At 40.5% G+C, this 21372-nt stretch overlaps 1 protein-coding gene across 5 annotated transcripts in view; it reads right to left on the reverse strand.

The window, feature by feature from the left end:
• Positions 1 to 17150: 17150 nt before the first annotated feature.
• Positions 17151 to 21372, reverse strand: part of ESRRG (estrogen related receptor gamma) — a 384813-nt gene continuing 380591 nt past the window's right edge. For all 5 annotated transcript variants that reach the window (XM_084285110.1, XM_084285108.1, XM_084285109.1 and 2 more), the window contains one exon: positions 17151 to 20876. In XM_084285110.1, the coding sequence (XP_084141236.1) occupies positions 20632 to 20876 (245 nt within the window). In that variant the 3' untranslated portion in view covers positions 17151 to 20631. The remainder of the gene's footprint in view (positions 20877 to 21372) is intronic.

Consider the following 21372-nt stretch of genomic DNA (forward strand, 5'->3'; position numbering starts at 1 on the left):
TGAGCCAATTTACCTTCATGCAAGTACCACACAGACCAGATAACTTCGTTGTCACGAAATCAAACTGGATGAGGTTGAACCAGAAGACAAGACATGAAATAACTGCATCATCTAGTATGAAAAACCTTCCAAAAATGCATGTGCAGGACTGCAGCAACAAGCTCATGCATTCCTTTTCCACTTGAGCTTAAATGTTAAGCATACTGGTATTCACCAGTACCATAATTCATAAGGGGAGAATGTTAAGAACCATGGAATAAGCCTCAACTGAGTGACCGGAGGTAGAGTGAGGTTATAAGAGTTAAATACATGATGAATAGGTTTATACGCCTTTTGTTCTGAGTGCAGATAGAGGGGCTCTCCCGAGGGGTAATTTAGTCCACCTAAATTAGGTTCCTTTTGAGATGAGTCCAGGGAAGAAGCCAAGCTGCTGATTCTGGTCCTGACCGACTCTCTTCTGAGATCTATATCTTGAATTCCTCACATGAATACTAATTTGTCAGAGGTATATTTTAATCATATCTATGCTCTAAAACCCTATACCTGTATGAGATTACCTTGTTCTCTGAATCAACCAGACAATTCTTTAGTGCATTTTATGTTTAGAAGTTTAATACTGTAATAAATATTAAGAAATTTAGCCAGCTATCTGAGACAAAGATAGCTAATTTCCATTAACTTTGGACTACATAGAAACAATACTTAGCTACATGATATTTCTTCCTTCCACAGTTGGATAATTTATCATAGAATCTTAAATAATATGAATTCTGGAAGTCCTTAGTATTCCTAATTTAAAACTTATTTTGAATAGTTACAAACTAGCTCTTCATCTAGCATAAAGCCAACACAGTATTACTATACTCACCAAATCATGGAAACCATATCTGTTGGCTTTGAAGGCTCCTACTGACTTAAATCACAGCTGAAGATGTAGCCCACAAATTAAAATCTGCTGAAAAACATTTAAGCCTTCAAACTTGATATTTGCTTGTGTTCATGCTATAAAGCTCAATGACTATAATAGTCATGGAAAATTAACACTGAAGGGGCACAGACTAATTTAGAGTGAATTTGTTTTAAACATGGATGAAGACAATTCATTTGCTTGATTGCCTAGAGAAATGAAGTTTTGAAAGATGAAATTGAGGCCAGCTGTTGAGAGAATGGGAAACTCAGATAAAACTGGAGGAATATAAGGGTGAAGACAGGAATTAGCAATGTGGAGACAACTGTCCCATTTTTATATGGAAGAAGTCAAGAAAGTTCTTATAAAGAACTGCAAATTAAGTTACTAGAAATTTTCAGCATAAAATGTCAGTGTACATAAATTATTTTTAAAAATTCTAGTTATGCTTCTGCTTCATAACTACTTAGCAATCATTCAACTAGACTATCTTTTTTTTTTTTTTTTTTTTTTTTTTTTTGATTTGCAGCTGGAGTCAGATGTATTCAGCCTCTGGGCTGAATTCATCATTCAGTCAGTCACCAGGAGACCCCATCTCAGCATCCACATGCACTTCTAAGAGGATTTTGTTTGCATGTAGATTGGTCATGTTATTGCCTCTCTTCTAGATCTTGAGCTTTACTACACATGAATCAGTTCAGGTCTGTTACATACCTTAAAGAAATTGGAGTCTGCTGGCCAGCTATCTGCAACAATAGGAACTGTCTGAGGAACTCAGCTTCCTTTTTGCAGTCTGCATTTACACAAAGCTCATCAAATTGGATGTGGTCATTATGAGCTTCTAATTAAACCTTTCTAAAGACAAGGTCACAGAAAATTAAAAGGAGAAAAAAGCTTAGCAAAAGTAGCAGCTTGAGCTACCGGAAGCTTGCTTTGTAAAACCCTCAAATACCACAGAGCTTTTAAAACAAAAGCAGAGGCAAGATGCACTCTGCATTAGGCTGGCCTCTTCCAAGTTGGCATAGACAGTACATGCTTCAGATACATTTTTCCCAAAACAAAAATCTTGCAGATCTATCGCTAGCTTTCAAATAGGTGTGCAAGTCAACGTCATTTTGGTGAAATATATATATTAGAAAGAATACTCATCCACTAATGCATACCAGAACCATAAGGCAGTTGCTTTATATAGTGACATTCTCATAGCACAAACTGGCTGCAATCAAAGAAGATGCTTGATACTTTGGTTAGCAAGCCAACCTAAAAACACAATGCCTGACAAACATATGAAACAGTACCTTAAATCCTGAACAGTGACTTAAGGAATAAAATAGCAAAATAAAACTATGCAGAGGTTAATCACCAGATGGGAGACAAACATCCACACATAGCAGCTAACATCATGAGGAAATCTGAAGGCCAATATGTGCAGACGCTACAGCAGATAAGGTAGCAGCAAGTAATCCTCACAATGAGATAATACAGCTTTCTCATATCATTATGATTTGAAAAATATAGTAACTTCATTTGAAATATCAAAATCTAGTCAGCATAAGCTATAACATTAATATGGTGAGTAAAGAGAATAAATAGTTTTATCCTATTTAATCATAAATTTGGTTTAAGGACCTTTATCTGATTATATGAGCAGCCCAAGCAACAATATTAAATAAATAAATAGAATATTAAAAGATTGTTAGCAGATAAGCTGCTTGGAAATATCCAAATTAAATGCACTTGGGGGAGGGGGACTATGCTTAATGATATCATAGAATCATAGAATCATAGAATATCCTGAGTTGGAAGGGACCCTTAAGGATCATCAAGTCCAACTCTTGACACCGCACAGGTCTACCCAAAAGTTCAGACCATGTGACTAAGTGCACAGTCCAATCTCTTCTTAAATTCAGCCAGGCTCGGTGCAGTGACCACTTCCCTGGGGAGCCTGTTCCAGTGTGCAACCACCCTCTCTGTGAAGAACCCCCTCCTGACGTCCAGCCTAAATTTCCCCTGCCTCAGCTTAACCCCGTTCCCGCGGGTCCTGTCACTAGTGTTAATGGAGAAAAGGTCTCCTGCCTCTCGACACCCCCTTACGAGGAAGTTGTAGACTGTGATGAGGTCTCCCCTCAGCCTCCTCTTCTCCAGGCTGAACAGGCCCAGTGACCTCAGCCGTTCCTCGTACGTCTTCCCCTCCAGGCCTTTCACCATCTTCGTAGCCCTCCTCTGGACACTTTCCAACAGTTTCATGTCCTTTTTATACTGTGGTGCCCAGAACTGCACACAGTACTCGAGGTGAGGCCGCACCAGCGCAGAGTAGAGCGGGACAATCACCTCCCTTGACCTACTAGCGATGCCATGCTTGATGCACCCCAGGACACGGTTGGCCCTCCTGGCTGCCAGGGCACACTGCTGGCTCATATTCAACTTGCTGTCTACCACGACCCCCAGATCCCTCTCTTCTAGGCTGCTCTCCAGCGTCTCATCGCCCAGTCTGTACATGCAGCCAGGGTTTCCCCGTCCCAGGTGCAGGACCCGGCACTTGCTCTTATTGAACTTCATGCGGTTGGTGATCGCCCAGCTCTCCAACCTGTCCAGATCCCTCTGTAAGGCCTTTACGCCCTCATTTGAGTCCACAACTCCTCCAAGTTTGGTGTCATCAGCAAACTTGCTCAAAATACCCTCTATTCCTACATCCAGATCGTTTATAAAAATATTGAAAAGTACCGGCCCTAAAATGGAGCCTTGAGGGACCCCACTGGTGACCGCCCGCCAGCCTGACGCAGCCCCATTTACCATAACCCTTTGGGCCCTGCCCGTTAGCCAATTGCTCACCCATCGTATGATGTTTTTATTTAGCTGTATGGTGGACATTTTGTCCAGTAGGATCCTACGGGAAACCGTGTCAAAAGCCTTGCTGAAGTCCAAAAAAATCACATCAGCTGGTTTCCCTTGGTCCACCATACGGGTGATCTTATCATAAAAGGAAATCAGGTTAGTTAGGCAGGACCTACCCTTCACAAACCCATGCTGGCTGGGACCAATGACTGCTCTGTCCCCCAGGTGCGCCTCAATAAGTGAATATATACATATTCACAATTCAGATGACTGCACAGGTGCTCCAGCAGAGCCCCAAGCCCATTGCTGAAATCCTGTGAGAAACCTCTCAGTGGCATCCTACTTGGAACTAAAGGGTTTTTCAGGTGAGATGCTAATTTGACCCTTAGTCAGAGTTAGCTTTCTCTTGTGAGAAAACCCAAAAAGCCTTATAACTCAAGGTATTCTTCTTTTCCTCTATACACGATATAATTTTACAGTTTCCTAATGTGCTTGAACTTAAGAACAACGACAACAACAAAAAATCTAAGCCATGTTCTTAAGCTTGTATTAAATAGTAAACAATGTGCTTCTTTTCCCAGGCAGAAGCACATTACTTCACCTTGTGAAGCACATTACCTTGTCCAAAGAGTCCCGTATATATATTTTCTCAGCAATACTGCCAGCATGAAAGTACCACAATTCCTTCAATTTTCTCCCCTCTTTACTTTTGTTCCCACCTTGCATTTTCTTAGCTGTGTGCAGCCGCACCTTGACTTTTTTTTTTTTTTTTTTTTTTTTAAAGCAGAATAACTTCCCAAGCATTGACATGTCTGAGCAGGCAAAACACTGAAATCAGTACTTCTACAAAAGGCAGACCTTCACCATAAGTCAAGGTGCCTGCTAGCTTTCTAAACAGGGTTGATTAATAAAACAAAAATATATTATATATAAGTTCTCAAATGCAAGTGTTATCCCAAAATGACACTGGCTATATGATCAAGACAGACAGTGTTTTATCCTGGCTTACAGATATATTTGCATCTAGAGTTCAAAATGAATATTTTATCCCATTGGCAAGTATAGAATCCATTTCTTAATGGGAAAAGAAAGTTGCATCCTTGGGTCTACCTTTGTCAAAGATTTATATCTCAGATACAGCAGAAAATAAAATATTGGAGAAAAATAAGTGATCCTTAATATGGGCTAAAGCAATACCTTTGACGGACATTTTATCCTTGCAACTTTTCCAAATATAAATACTCTACAGGTGAGTACTCTACTTTGAATTTTTCCCAGATCCTTGAACTTCAGGTCCCACTCCTGGAGAACTACCTACTCAGATCAAAAAAAGGGAACACAACTTCTTTCCTCACCAGCTGGTGATTTTCTAGAAGAGCAGAACCAATAAGCACTGCTGAGGCCTCCTGGCAGAGCTCAACTGGGTGTGCTCAGGAGTAACTATTCTGTTAGAAAAAAACATCAAACCATCACCCTCCCCACCCCTACGCTATCATCCCCAATGGGACACTCATCCTCCACTGCCCCCTAAGAGGTGCTCAGCTGAGGTTCATAGTTTGCTGGATAAATATCTAATTTAAGACCAAATGCAAGCCTATACAAGAGTATGTGACAGGTGCATGGTATTTTGCTGAAGAATTTTTGTTTTGCTTAATTGTAGCAATAGGTTTCTGGTAGCAAAACATCTATATTGAAGGCTCAGTCTTACACAGCACAAAACATTATCTATGCAGTAGGAACCAGAAAGCATTATGTATTTCACTATACATTTAATCTTGAAGTACCATATTAAAAATTGAATGTCTTCACATTTGTGTATAGTAAGGAAAAATCAGTTCTGATACAGAAAAATGAAACCCAGACTTCTATGAAAAAGCCTGCCCTGCTTTTTCATCAATATGCCTCACTTTCCCTTCCATATCTCTTAAGTCACCCTGACCATAACTTCAGCCTCCCTCCTTGGCTTTTACAGGCAATTTCTCTGAAACATCTTGCCCACGAATTGCCAGTCAACAAGCCAAAGAAATCAACACAGAGCTTCACACTTCCTGTCAGAGAAGACAGTAATTTGAGCTTTTCCATCTGGCTGTTTCATATATTAAAACTTGTCAGAAGTATTTCCAAGATTTCTACCCTCTTCTGTTCCCCCTGCCAGTGGGGGGACACTGGCTTATGAAAGAGTAGATGGAAACTGGCACTGTCTTAAGCCTTATAGTTTAAGACAGCCAAGTTTGATTCTTACATACACTGCAAGAGCAGATGTTGAATGCTTTCTAGCCTTTGTGGCCTAGTGAATGTATTTGTTTGGGGAAAATATAAATGACAAATTGACTTTTAGATTAATGGCTACCATATTGGTAATGTACAAATCACTTTTAACAGCCAATATTAACTTGGTAAAGAGAAGCTTGCTAACTGCTCTTTAATTAAGTACACTTAATGACCATAAGGGGATTAGTAGTCTTGTCTGATAATCAATAAGCATGGCAAGATTGCTGCCCCATAGACAGGGGCTAGAGAACAAAATTAATCTCTGCAGATTAGTTCAACTTGGTTTGTTTACTAAGACTTTCAAAATTACTTTGGTTTAATATGTTTATAAAATAAAAAAAATGTTTTACAAAATATTTTTTCTCATTTAGCCAGTGATAAAATGGCATGTGTGCTTGCTAAGAAAACACTGTCTTGGGCTGTAGCTAGTGCATATCAATTCAGAAGAAATTAAAAAATATTGAATACCCATGTTGCAGTCTCCAGAGAAAGCCAGAGACTAAAACAAACATTGAACACAGTGCCTAAAAGACCTGGAGTGAAATGTTGTCCCCACAAAACCACCCCCAAGAATGGGGGAACTCCTCATTGCTACTGCCTGAAGCCCCTGACCTGCATTGCCTTCACCTGCTTGCACATGGGTTTCCCTTCCACCTCTTCTTCAAGTTGAGACCACTACAGCAGCTACGAACAGTCGTGGGAGAACCTGATCAAAGTGTCTTTATTCTCAGCATAATGTTTGCTAATAGCAGGTAGCAAACTTTGCAGATGAAACACTGCTTGTTTCATATGATCGCTGGAAGTCTCTCCACTCATCTGTAGATGCACGCCTACCATGATCTGGTCTTTCTTAGCTCCTTGGAGAAACATACCATCTTCCCTCTTCTGCCCTCCACAAAATAATTATGTTTCAGGCCCCAGCAGTGCCAGATCTGCCCAGTTCAACCTATTAAATCTACTTATTCTGCCCATCACCACCAGCTCACCTTTCCGTAGACAGAGCTCCCCTCCCTGAATAGGGCCTAATGGTCCTTGTAGCACTACAGATGTGTACCCTTGGTACCCCAGCTCTTCTGCTCAAGGAGAGCACTTCAACACTTGTCCTGCTCACCGTTTCTCCTTAATAAGTGACAGCTAAAAGCAAGCTGAAAATGTTGTGCCCTTTTAAAAGGAAAATAAATAAATATAATAAACACATAAAATGAAATACAGATGGCTTATGATTTTTTTTCTGTTTATTTTTGTGTACAGAAGTGTTTCTGCTCAGAGATTAATGGACAAAGAGAAGGTGTTACAACCTGATCATCACTTAGGACATCAATCCAGAGACTCTGGCTATACTTAGCTACCTCCTCTGGATAAAGCATGGCAATGTTATTCTTTCCATACACTTGGAAAGTAGGAGAGAGCTTTCTAGAGAAAGAAACACAGAGGAAAGATTTTTCTCTTTAAGGTCTCCTTGTGTTCACCCCAAGAGGTATTCCTCAGCCCAATCCAAAGACTGATCCCTCCAGTTTGAGGGCTGATGTTCTAGAAAGTCAGAAGTTAGTAAGCACTGCACTGAAATAACACTGGCATTCCTCACTTCCCATAAGCATAAAATGCAAAGAACAGCCCCAAATGGTAGAACTGTACTCCATTCAAATGGCCTTCTTTCAGGAACAGATGTATGTTTACATTGTAGTGAATTCATGTAACAAATTCAGAGAAATAAGAAATTTTGGTTAGGAGTGGTTTCTAAACAGCATCTTTGTTTCTTCCCTTTTCTCCGAAAATGAAGCTCCTCACTAGTTCTTTTAGTTCAAGTGCCATGCGTGTAGTAAATCAAGGAGCTTAATTGTAAAATAGAAGCTTAATTGTAAAATAAGACATGTATATGCTATATTGACCCTTATTCTACCACAGCCATAGGGATATTAAAATTGATTTCCAACAAACTGAGGCCTTCTGCTTTCTAATCCTGTGTCCCACAAATATATATTAACCTGACTCCCTAAACAGTGGTAATTAGATTCCAAAAATAGCTGCTCATATAGAAAGCAGAACATAAAAGTTCAGCCAGCCTTCACATGGCTCAACATCGCCTGACAAAGTGCAAAGAACAGTTTGCATGCTGACCAGCATGAAGCTTTGTTGTTCTCAGTTTATAGGAAAGCCCTCAAGCTTGATTCAGCACTTGCCTGGTATAGAGCAACCCAAACAGGGTCCTCTTGCTATTATTTGTACCCTCCCATCATGTTTTTCCTTAATTACATCTTACCCTCCATGCCATATTTTGGTTTCCAAGCCCTTCAGATCAGAGATCCTTTAATTGTACATGCTTATGAAGTGCTTCATCACCTTCACAGTCCAAAGAGTGATAAGCCACACTGGCTTCAGTGTGCCCAGGCTTTTAATTGCATTTAAAACAACCCACCAACCTGGCACCTCAAGAGTGGCTCCTCCTAACACACACTTCAACATCACCTGGCCAAGGCAGGACAGAAGCTGTTTTGGCCCAAACCAGAGCTCACACGCAAGCTCTATCACAAAGCTGACTCACCCTAGGAGAAGGTCAGCTCTGCAATTTCCACCTCAAATACACAGGGATTAGCTCCTCCTACCCAGGCCTACTTGTCCTGGGGCATCACTCACAGCTAAGGATGAAATGGGCAGCCCCTGGCAGCCTCAGCTGTGTACAGGTGCAAGCCAGGACCCAGGCAGCCTGGCCACTTCCTGAGGCAGCCCAGCTCACACCCGCCTTTGCTCAGGGCAGTGCTGAAGGGGAAAATGGGAGCCAGGGCACTGCAGCTCTCCACGGCCCCCAGGGCACCCTACCACTCAGACAAAGTGTTGATCTGCGAGGCGATTGACTAGATAGAGCAGTCACTCAATCACAAAATGAAAGTGCAAGGTCCTTGTTCTTCTGTTACACTGCCTCTTTGTCCTAGTAGCTGTCTGCTGTCTCTGTAGCCTTGTGAGCTCAGCCCTTGTTCTGTGCTGACTTAGAAATAATAATAATAAAATAATAAATGAATGTAACTGTATTGACTCCAAGATGGCTACGCTGTTATAAAACGGGCGTAACGAGAGGACCAGTTGGCATCTTTATCTTCTTTGCCTGATGAGTTTTGTATTTCTACATGTATTCCTTCTCTCTTTCTGTCCACATTTGGCTTTCTCTCTGCACAGCTGCATTTTCTCTCATTTACAGATCTCTTTTCCTCTCTGCAGATTCTGCCTTCCTCTTCCAACATTGCTATGACTGTCTCGTCTTCAGATTCTTCCAGATCTTTGGGCATGTTTGATGACTATTATTTGCTGCCCCTTCTGGCCACTGTAAACCTGTTTATATTAGTCAACCTCTACCCCAGAGCCCCCTTGCTGTTGGCATGGTATTTAAATTTTAAATAGATTTTTATGCATTTGGGAAGTCCTTCCTGTTTCTCAATGCTTTGCCAAAATGAAGTCTACTGAAATAAGTGCAATTTGGCTGGGCCACAGTGCCAAATACAAATAATTTATTTTTAAGCTGGAACATCTGTTAAGATCATTTGACTTTGTGAATAGCACTTCTGAACTGCCTCAATCCAAGGATCGTGTTGTGCTTCACAGGTATTCAGTCGCATGGCTTCTGCCACCTGCTTTTAAACACTGATGGAATAAACAAAGAGAAGTAAAGCATCAGAGCAACACATCATAGTGATTTGGTTATTAGGCACCATTGCATTCATTAGCCTGTGATCCAATGTGATCCAAATGTGATGTGTTTTCTGTGAATCACACATGCTCAACTCCATTGCAGATGTTCTCCCCATAAAAAGGACACACGAGTAAATCTAAGTAGAGAAACAAGTTAGCTTTTCTTTGCACTTAATATCACCTTCCTCTTCCCAGCTGTTTCTGCTGTAAGTCTATAAAATAGTGGCACAGTCCTCTAAAAGGATGTCATAGCATCTCCTGATTTTCTTGGAGCTATAAACCATGTTGCAGATAGGCCTGCAGATCCTTTTGTTATGCTGCTCTTGTGAAAAGGTTTTGTAGTGTAAAGTGACTGACCTTAATCTTTTCACTTTGGGAGCTGAAATTTTTTTCCCCTGAATCTTCTGGTTGTAAGACAGAGTCCATTTATATGTAAGATATAAGAATAGCCTGGCTCAGCAAGTCATTTAGAAAGACATTTGGTCAATGTAAAGGAGCAAGGGAAGGAGGGGGAAGGGATCCCCCTTGCCATTGTACCCTTTCGTCATGGTCACCTTGTGAGTGGGTCTCTGTGTCTAGGTGACAAAGGAGCAAGGGAATCAATGTAGGAACTATGTAAAACCTCACATATTGCAAGTATAGGCACGTTTATGTCTTACAGCATTATCAAAGCCCATCTTAACAATTTGCCTGAAATCCATCAATGTACCACAATCACAAATATATCAAAGACATTTTTTTTTTCGTGGCCATAGTCAGCATGTAAGATATAAAAGGCAGAGGACAAAGAGTCATCAAAAAAAAAAAAAAAAAAAAAAAAAAAAGAACTTGTTCATTTTACTACAATCTGAGATACAAAGCAAAACCAGCACAGTGTTGTAGTTGTCTATAAACCTTTTTTCTTCCCTTACAATGTGTGGCATTAGCCTCAAGAAGCAACTAATGCCCTCCCACAACTTTTTCTGTTACCCATCTGTATAGAGTGGGATACACAGAAATACCAAGTGCTCTCTAACCACATGGACTGATTCAACATTTCCCACAGTACTGGTGGGATGTGGGAGCTTATCTTCACCCTATGGATGGAAAAGAGCTGGCAGCTGTCCTGTCCAAGCTCACATATCCAAACCAGAGCAGGACAGAGACTGATTAAAATGATTTTGTGTTCCTTTGCCCCACGCTGCTCAGTAGAAAACACTCCCAGCCAGGTCCCTGGTGCTTCTGTAAACTATTTGTGTTGTACCTCACAGATTTAAATGCTATGGAAGCAGACACTGTTGTACAAGGCTTGTGCCATAGCTTTTAGGGTGCCTGGTGCAAAGCAAAGGAGGCAAGCCAGGATGCGGCAGGACGTGGCTGATCTCAGTCTTTTGGAGCAATGTACAACGGCCAGGGGCAGTGACAGCCAGACAGAAGGGATTAAAAACAAGAAACAAGTGTCTAGTGAGACTACGTTACAGTGCTGTGTTGTGTTTTTTTTTTCTTTCTTTCCTTTTTTTTTTTTTTTTTTCTCTGTTTGTTTTCCAGGTAAGGTAGGAAGAATTTAGTAATGCAGCCTCTAGGTTTTTCCGTAATACAAGAATCAGGTTGTATCGGATGCCCTGCCTTTTTCTTTATTAACAAGCAGGCCTGGTTTCTGCATTTCTTGTGAGGCTGCTCTGGATTGCAATGCCCACTACCAAGCCTGAGATTAGTCTGCCTTGTCCAACTTCCACTCGTAATAACGCTAGGGACACATATAACCTCTATTTGAGAGCATCCTTAGGGTCAGCCCCAGTAAAACGCTGCTACTGTAAATATTTTTTTCAAGTTGAAGCAAAAGCCTGGGCTGGGGCCTGAGCTCGGAGCCCCTGCGAGCCAAGGGCTTTCAGCCTGCGCCTGTCCTGAGCTGCCCCTCTGTGCCTTACAGCCGCTTCACAAAAGCACAAGTTCTGGAAGGAAATGCATCATTTTTTGCCTTTAAATCCAGTAAACAGTGAGCACTTTCTTCTCAGAATCAGGGCGCAAATGCAATGAGCAGAGAGCTCTCCACAGGAAATGGCTACATGATTTTTCTGGTCATTTCGTGTTTTCAGGACAGCTTTGGTAGTGCAGTGCTGACCCTTCAGGGAAGAAGAGTGAGAGGAGGCTGGGCAGGGGGTTAGTTCTTGCTCAGCACATCTTTTGTGGTCACAGAAAACCACTGTATGACTACGTGGAGGTGTCACAGCAGACTGGGGCAGCCTGCAGGGAGTGAGCTGTGGTGGAAGCTGTGGGCAGGGTCTGGGGCCCAAAGCCCACCTCAGGAGGACGGACCATGTCTGCAGCTAAGTTGTACGGCTCAGCTGCCACGGGCTGCAGGTATTTGCTTCATTAACACATTTTCATTATGGGGGAAAAGAGAAAACATTAAGTGAAAATTCAGGGGAGGGCAAGAAGAACAACCTGTGTACCAAGCAAGTCCCATGGCAGGAAGCCAGCAGGCCATAGGGAAGGCAGAAGCCCTTCTGTTTCATGATATGGAGATTTTCACTGGCCTGCAGATCCAGTTGTTGTGGTTTTATTATCATTATGATTTAATTAGGGGCAGCAGTAAAGAGGGAAACTACTGAGGGTGTTATGCAGGCTTTCCTTTCAGAGCCACAGAGGAGCCCCATTGACCTCTGGCACTGGTGTGACACCCTCACAGACCAGTACATGTGTCCCCACTGACTTCCTCCAACAGCCAGCCCTCACCTTGTGGACCTTCCCAACGAAGCTGTGAAATCAGACAGAGCATGGTAGATTGAACTGGAGAGTGTTAGGAGTGCGATCTGCAAAGCAGAAGGGGAATCACTGCGAGGGGAGGCATCTCCCAGCCCTCGCCTCCCTATCAGCGTCCCTCCCTCTCCAGGCATTTGGTGGCTCCTCTAGTAGCAGGCTGGCATTTTGCAGTGGGTGGATGGCCTGCCCTCTATCAAACAGCTTGTGGAGCCCACCTAGCCTGTGCTAAGATGCCTGTCCTGTGCTAAAGTGCCTCACCAGGTGAAATCATTTTCATCAAAGCAGGCCACAGTGCTGGCTGCTCGGCAGTGGGCAGTGGCTGATGAGCGAGACGAGCCCATGAAGCAGCAGAGAGGTACAGGATTTGTGCTAAGGCTTTGGGACTGCCTTAAATCTCAGACATCTGCCAGTGTAAGTACGGCTGAATCGCTGGATAATTCTGCTGGTGGCGCTCCTGGGAACCCCCGGCCTGAGCAGAACAATTTTGAAGGAAATTACATGAGCTGGGATTTAGTGTTGTCTCTTTAGCTCGTGGAAGAGATAATCTGGCCCATTTAATGTGTAACAAAATTTGCTCCGTTTCACAGGCGTAAGGACGTAGTTTTGCCTTGAGAAAGCAATAGTAAATGACTCTGAAGTCCTGCTGTCACTCGTTCACTGAGCTGCTGTAATGCAGAGTGGCAAGGTCTGTTTTCTGGGTCTGCTTTCTACATCTAAGTAACACTCTTTATAAAGAACCCCGCTTAGTCTTATGACAAAATTCCTCTAGTGTGACACAGAAAAGCATCGACATCATTCTTTAAGGCTGTAGAATTTATGGCACAGTTAATTATTAATTTGGCTGGCATTTGTAAAGTAGAAGGGAGTTCTTGTGCTTTTAGGCCATGCTCTCAGTGTGTAAATCTCTTGTATGGCTGCCATAATAATATTCCTGCAGCTATGTTGTCACCTATTGTAATTTTTCTGCTAATAAGAAAATTTAAACTAACCAGGAATCCTAAATTTGGAGACTAGTTGTTTATTTCAAATATACTCTAGAGAAATAATAATGCAGTTCTGCTCTGAATTTAATTTAAACAGGAACAGGCAAAACAAATCTCTGCGGAGGGCATTTGACAATAATAAAATATTTCTCCCAGCGGGTGAGCTGGTAGCAATTGTATTGTTGCCATCAAAGCTCACGTTTCAGCAGGTCATTACCATCATAACAAGCCCTTGGACCAACTGGCATGGACATGCAACATTGAGCTCCTGATGGGCACATTATTTCAGACCTTTAACTTCATGGAGAACAAGACAAATACTCATGGGAACCGAGGATTATATTTTGAAATTCCTTTCTTTTCTGTTCTGCTTAATAATAAGATTCTGCGTGTAATCAATCTACCACCACTTGCTTTTTTATATTAACAGAGATTGTAAGAAACTGGGCTCAGTAATCTGAATGCTAAGGAAGAATGGCTTTTAATCTTAACAAAATGGTAACAATTAGCACAGTCAGGATGCATCAACGCAAACACTTTTGAACACTTGTGAATAAAAACTGTTAAGAACAAGTAAATGTATCCATATTCTTTCCTGTGCTTAGTTTTCTTGTTTGTTTGTTTGTTTTAAATAGCACAGCCTCAAGGAGGAAGTTTGTGAATTGTATGCTAGAGGAGAGACAATCTATACACACAGAATCAGCAGCTTATCAGACAGGAAAAACACACTCCTTGTGATGCAGCTACTGCAGCCAGGCTGTATAACGAAGGATATAGTAATTAGCAAAGTGCCTCATGAAATCAGAGACCTACACTACACTAGAAAGACAAAATACAATGTAAAGGGGGGAGTGCAAGAAAAAAAAAATATCTGTTAAGGAGAATGAACAGCCTCTGTAGAAAAACTAAATAGGAATTCAGAAAACAGATGAAGGTTTTCCCTATCTTCCTTTCTTAAGTTTAGGGCAGAAGCCTGGATAAGTAATGGTCAAAACAAAGCGAGAAAAAAGGAAAACGAAGAGGAAAAGAGGAAAAGATAGAAGAAAAAAAAATAAAAAAAAAAATAAAAAGGACATGCTTTCGGCTGAATGAGCCTTTTTTTTTTTTTTTTTTCTCCCCACTAGGCTATTGCCAGGTGATCCCACAGGAGGACATTTAGAGTGCTACAGCATGGGAGCTTGTACCCCTAAGGGCAATATTCCCAAATTATTATCCAAATCTGTCTTTTTTGTTTGACTTTTCTTTTTTTTTTTTTTTTCATTTTAACTTCTATTTGCATTTCAGTGGCATTGGCACTGTGTATTAAGAAGCCCACAGAACTGCACATGTAATAGCATTGATTGCTGCAGGATTTTTGTTCCTTTTCCATCTCTAAGAAAGGATCAGCTGGAGAGACCACCACAAACTACTTTTTATTGGTGCTTGCCAGACCCTTTCACACTGCGAACCCACAAGGTCAACAAAACAACCACCCGAACAAAAAAGCCGGGATCAAACCAAGTGAGGCAATTTCTTGGATGCGAAGCTCCGAAGAACACTCAGAGCCCCTCAGAAATCCCGTGCCATTCAGTAGCCACCTCGGCACATGGCACAGTTTCCTTTTGCATCAATATTGACGGCATTGGCCAGCTTGCGCGTGCAGACGGTGCCAGGGTAACAGCGTGGGAGGAGAGGAGTGCTCGGTGGCCAGCCTGACGTGGGGACAGGGACAGACGCCCGTCAAGCTGGCTGCCACGGTGGCAAAGCCATGCTTCCACACGGAGCTGGCTTGTCTTATTTGGGGAGGGGGGTGGGCATGCAGACTGTGTCAGTAGAAATCTCGTTTTGCTGAGATGAGCCATAGCCACCATGGGAGCACTCTGCCGGTTTGCCAGTCTCTGAATTTTAGTAAAGTGGCCTTGCTGCAGCCGCGCTTTAGGTCTTTAGCACTGGATAGCAAGTGGTAGCAGCACATGCTGGTTGAGCTACTAATGCCACTGCCCCAAGCCCTTTCTTTGCTTTCAAGATTTCGTAGCTATTTTCATAGTTTAGAGAGGTTTGTGCTCCTAGCCAAATTCCCCACAGATACTTAGCAAAACGTTTCTGCCTACCTAAACACTTCCAGTGGGTTTCTATCCACTTCCTGGCTTTGCTGCAAAGACAGGGCAAGGTTTTAAAAGAAAAAAGAAAAAAAAAAAAAAAAGAAAAAAAACACAATGGAAAAAGAAAAAAACTACAACCCAATCAACTGCAGACTTGCATCCTTCAAAGTCGCTGTATTTCACTGTTCCCTGTATTTTCTCTCTTATATTTTCTCTTCCATAATGTTAGATTTGTGATAGTACAGTGCTGCGTGAGCCCCTGATGAAAAGTGCTACAGAAATGCTAATTAAGATTTTTTAAATTGTATGTGAAAATATTTCACCAGCGAGTAGGTGCAATCCCGTGCTGAGGGAGACTAAGCACCACTGTTGACAAATGCTTTTCTTTCCCCTTTGTGCATGAGAAATTGCAACACCCCGTTTTTCACTCTTAAGGCATGGTGCAATATTAGTTTTCCTTTGAAGAGCTACTTTGCAATAATTCAAAATCAGAACACTGAAGAGGAGTGAAAAGCAGCTCTGTTCATTGTGCGTCTATGCACAAATGCCTGTGTACACATACACACACCACTGTCAACACTAACATCTTCCTTTAAAGACTCCTTAAACTTCCTATTGTTCTGCTGCTCCTTTAACTGAAAACCCCCAATTATTAGTACAGTTAAAATACAGACAGTCCTAACAGCAGTAAAGCGATCCCCTCCCATTCCGAGGCGTTTTAGTACCAGAAGCCCGCGACGCACAAAGAGCCCCTGGTAGCTCCTGCCCCCAGGTGTCACGCTGCTCGGTAGCCTTTGTGTCATCGGCCAAAATCTCCAGAGAATGGCCAGCAGCGAAGGTGAGAAACATGTTGGCACACACAATGACAAAATACTATCAAGACAAGCTAAAAAGCAAGAAAAGCACACATTAGCACTTTTGTGATGGTTCCAGAAGGGTCCACAGGCAGCGCGGGCTGACCCCGAGCAATCGGGGCTGCAGCCTTTCAGATGCAAGAGGCTGCAAGGCCACTTACTGTCGGATTTGAACCATGCTGGTTAACCCCTTTGGATCTTGAAGACTTATCGGTGCTCTTCATTAACACCAATCTATATTATCGCTCCCGTGGCTGTTTACTTCCATTCAGAAAAGCTGGATCAAATTGATACGGATTTCCTTTTTCTTTTTATTACCCGAACACACAAAAGGAATCTCCTACGGCAGGAAATGAATGATAGACTCGCTTGTTGATGAGAAAGCAAATAAGTACCTCCAGATGATATTAATGTGATCTTAAAATAGTGGGAAAGTTTTCTTTTATGACATTGACAGAGAGGCAATGATTTTGAGTAATGCAGGTTGATGTGAAGATGCTTTAAGATTAAATAAGTGCTATATAAAGGCCTGTCAGCCTGAATTCTAATGTGCTATGAGACATTTTGCATACTCTTAAATATGCAAAATGTCTTGTACCACACTGGAATTCATTCTGACAAGGCTTTATATAGCATTTATTTACACTCATATTGTACTTCGAGGGAAGAGGGGTAATGCTTGCTACTCTTTGAATGGAAGTAACAAAAGGTAATGCTAATTGGTTTGTTTCCTTCTTAGAAAAAGAAAATAAAACCAAAAAAACCCCACAACACAAAAAATAAAATAAAAGCAATCAAAAGTGGAAGCTTGTTTAATATTGCTCTACCATCATCCTGAAAGGCATAATAATTTGAGTTACACATCTGAACTGATTGGAGTTACAGAATCATATCTCCTTTTTGCATTTAACAATATATACAATATAAAATAAATACATTTACACAAATGGACATTGGTTGGAGCACACGGTATGATACACATCACAAAAATATACAGTTGATTGCTATACAGATGTGAAGCCCATCTACAGCTATAGACATGTTTGTTTTTATTTTTTGTTTTGTTTCGCTTTTTAACTACTGGCTATTATGCAACTCCTGGATTATTATAAGCAGTTTAATTTTTTTGTCCTTTTGCGATCTTTGCACGATAAGACTGCCATAAAATGTTTTCCTAGGCAGGTAAACAGAGACGCTTAAATAATTAAAATACAATCACCAACACCCATTTTCTCTTCTATAAGAAAAATAGCAGTTTTAATTTTTTATATCTTTTTATGTTATCATTTAAATGCAAAATAGTGGAATAAATACAACAATCTGATCTGATTGAAACAAATGTGTAACTTCTGGGAGTTACACAATCATATTGCTTTAAATAAGAAAAAATTAAAAAATGAAGCAAAAATAGAAATTAAATTGTTATGGCTAAAACATACACCCTTTGAAATTTTCCCAACACTTCACATTAAGTAAGTGGTCTTGAAAGAACTCTTCTCCAGCAAGGTTTAAGATGAACAATATTATAAAGCCCGTGCAGTTCTTTTAGCTATATTTCAGGTAATGCTTTTACAGTCTTGAGATACTTGTTCTTTTGCAGCTCCAAAATATTACTGAAAACGAAAACTAAAATTTGCACCGTGTGCCTTTAACACATCTCCATTTTTTTTATGTTTTTTTTTTTTTCTTTTTTTGTATATTTCTAGTCAATTGGCTTTTGACCCTGAAGCCCAAGTTCTTTAATGTGATACAGCAAAAACAATATTTATATTATATATTTATATATATATAGTGTACTTGAACAGTAGCAACTTAAACCCTGCACAAACTTTCTGGAAAATAAACTTTTTTTTTTTGCACTCTTACATATATAAATAATCTTATAGAATCAGCACCTTTTTCCCAGGAGTTGTATTTTTTTTTTGTCATTTTTTAAAAAGGGATGTGCCAATTTCTGAACTCCTATCACAGCTATAAATTTCAAGTTATTGACCATCTGAATGAATTGCTAATGAAGATTTATCTAGAATCACACTACAGTCACTTCTCTACTGAGAAAACACAATCTACAATATAGTCCCATATAGCTAATGATAGATACACAGTTTTTTTTCTTTTTTTTTTTTTTCTAGCACAAGGCTGATGGAGCACCAGCCCATTGTTATTTTGTTTAAAGCACACAACGTAGCAATAGTTTTGGAAACTTGTCCGCACCAAAAAAGTTTTGCAACAACACAGAGCGAGTTAATAACAACATCTGAGAGATGATTGAATAAAAGCTATATTTACAGCGTTTAAAAATTAGACTTATCTATAATCTTGAAATATTCAAAGTTTTATTTCTAAGCTATACATTGGTATTCTATAATAAACTGTTACAGAAATTATCCCTTGTTTTGAAAATATTATGATTTCGACGTGTATCTGATCATAACGAGTATTTGTTTGGAGTTTCGATCTCTTAATTATTACTAGGAAGAACCTTATTACCGGTAAGGAATAGAATATACTACTGTAATCTCCTGAGGAATTGTACATCCAATATTGTCTCTAATTCTACCCTGTGTCTATAAGCACACACCACAAGAATCCAAACACCACAAGAAGAACAAGACAACAGTCTTTGAATGCAACATAAAAATTCAGAAAAGCACAGCAAACATGAAACATTGAAAAGCTGAACTACATTTCTTTTGTTTGTTAGGATTACAATTTTAATTACATCTGTGTACATAGAATAAGGATGTTCACATAGTACAGGGAGCAGCTACTAACACTGGTACATTGGTATAGCATTTGATGGAGGTTATTGTTTATTGGTTATTTAGCGACTGTAGTTTTCTGGGGGCATCTAATTGGTTTATACATTAGATTACACCTCTTAACAGTCTTGAAACTGACTGACTTTCATGCTGTGACAATACTGGTTGAAAAGCACATATACTGGTTTAGCTACTTGTTAACAATTGTAATTTACAAAATAAAATCTAAATCAATAAATAAGGTATAGAAGTGTTAAATTGTTGAATTTGGTCAGAAGTCTACTACTCTGATTTCTTAATTTTGCAGACATTGGCATTTGCCTTATTGCCTCTAAGCTACTATCGGTTCTGAGGGTTCTCCTGTGTGTAAGGTTATAATTTTGCAAACAGGCAGTATCTCATTCATTGACAACTGAAGCAGTTAGAAATCACACAGCAACTATACCTTTGTACAGTCGCTGTCTCCTACACCTTTATAGATTGGTACTTGACATGGAGTATTTAAATGTTAGACTACTCAGATATACGGTAGGTGTAATCTAATCCTTTGAGTCAGTGAACATTTAGTTATAAACTGGAGCTCATGTTAAGAAACTGGATGTTTTGGACCAGACTGGCACACAACATAAATTGCATCCGTGATAATATGCACCTTCCCTTCAACTATTGCTTTAGTAAGATAAATTCCCACATTAATAAATGGCTGAAAACTGGTAAAGCTGGTACAAAAAAATCTCCGTTAGTAAGAAGAAACAAAACATTTAAAAAAATCTTCCTTCAGGATTCATTTGTCCTTCATTATTGTTCATCATTGTTCAAGCCAGCACAAAAATGCAGTATTTCTTTCTCTTTAGTATTGCATGAATGAATAAAGCTTAAACTATTCCCTGAAAAAGTTACATTGTAGCTAACCTAAGAAATATCTGGAAGACTTGAAAAAACAATTAAGGAATCAAATGGCTGTAACTGATCTAGATGGAAAATGCAATGATAAGAAGCAGCCGATGCATCGTCGCTTAGTCGTCTAATTAGAGACTGCTCCTATGAAATCTAATACTGCATTCAGTCAGTTCATCGTGTTGTACTGTACTGCTAGGTACGGTGGTTCTCTCTTTGATTCCTTTGTCATTGGGGACATTATGGTTCATAATAAGTTCACTGGCATCCATATTATGGATTTCCATCCTTTGGCAGGCCTGGCTTCCATCTCTCTTCAATTAGAGACCTCTTTTAAAAAGTTCAGCAGCAAAGGAAAAAGAGAAAAGGAAAAAGGAAAGGAAAGAACAGAAAGGAAAAGAGAGAAAAGGAAAAGGAAAAACTGCATCAGAAAGACACAGAAGAAAAAGTTGAAAGCTGCTTCACAGTCTTGCTGCTAAATATCAGTGCAGTCATTTTTTCCTTAATTAAACACTAAGTTTCTTTGCCATTATTATCCTGTTTATTTTCCCTTTTTTTTTTTTTTTTTTTTTTTTTTTTTTAAAACGTGCATGATGGGAAAGCCCCATGATGCTTTAGTCAGACCTTGGCCTCCAGCATTTCCAAAAAAAGTTTGTGCATGGGGACTTTGCCTTCCAGTTTGATGTTGTAGAAATGCTGCACAGCCTTGGTGGAGGTTTGCCTCAGAAGTGGGAGAGTCATCAACATCTTGCCAGCGCGACGTGGGTCTTCCATGTGCTGTCCGGCCTCGTAATCCTGCAGAGCCTCGTGTAAGACGTCCTGAAGTTTCTGCACTGCCTCAACATCCTCTATGTGCATTGAGTCTGCAAAACAAAGGAGCAACAAGAGGTTTCAGTTTGGTGTGCCACAAAGTCAGGTAACCCAGTGGCTGCACAGCTCTTTCACTGGTGCTGTCCTCTTTTACAGAGGAGGAAGATAATTACCCACTTATTTCTGTATCGACCTTCAGAACACTATCCGGAACCACAGTGGAGCTACAAATGTATAATTAACTCTTGGGTAAATAATCCTTCTCCTCATCCTCCTCAAACTAGGAAAACGGTCGCCTGAGCTGCTCCATAAACTACCTCTTACAGTTACTGCGTCAAAGAAATTACAGCGCCAAAGGGCAAATGGCTGTACGAGCTGAAGTCCGCATTTTATCAGGGATGCAAGAATGACTGCCCCGTTATGTGAAAGCTTGGTAGACTTGTGCAGCAGGCTCCGAGGCTGAGGGATTGGAGGCTGTGGTTGTTACCCGCTGGTCGGTGGTGCTCATGGCTACATAAAAATGACAGGATTAGGACCACTTCACTGACA

This window comes from Netta rufina (genome assembly GCF_964035555.1).
Source record: "Netta rufina genome assembly, chromosome: 3".
NCBI classification, from domain to species: Eukaryota; Metazoa; Chordata; class Aves; order Anseriformes; family Anatidae; genus Netta; species Netta rufina.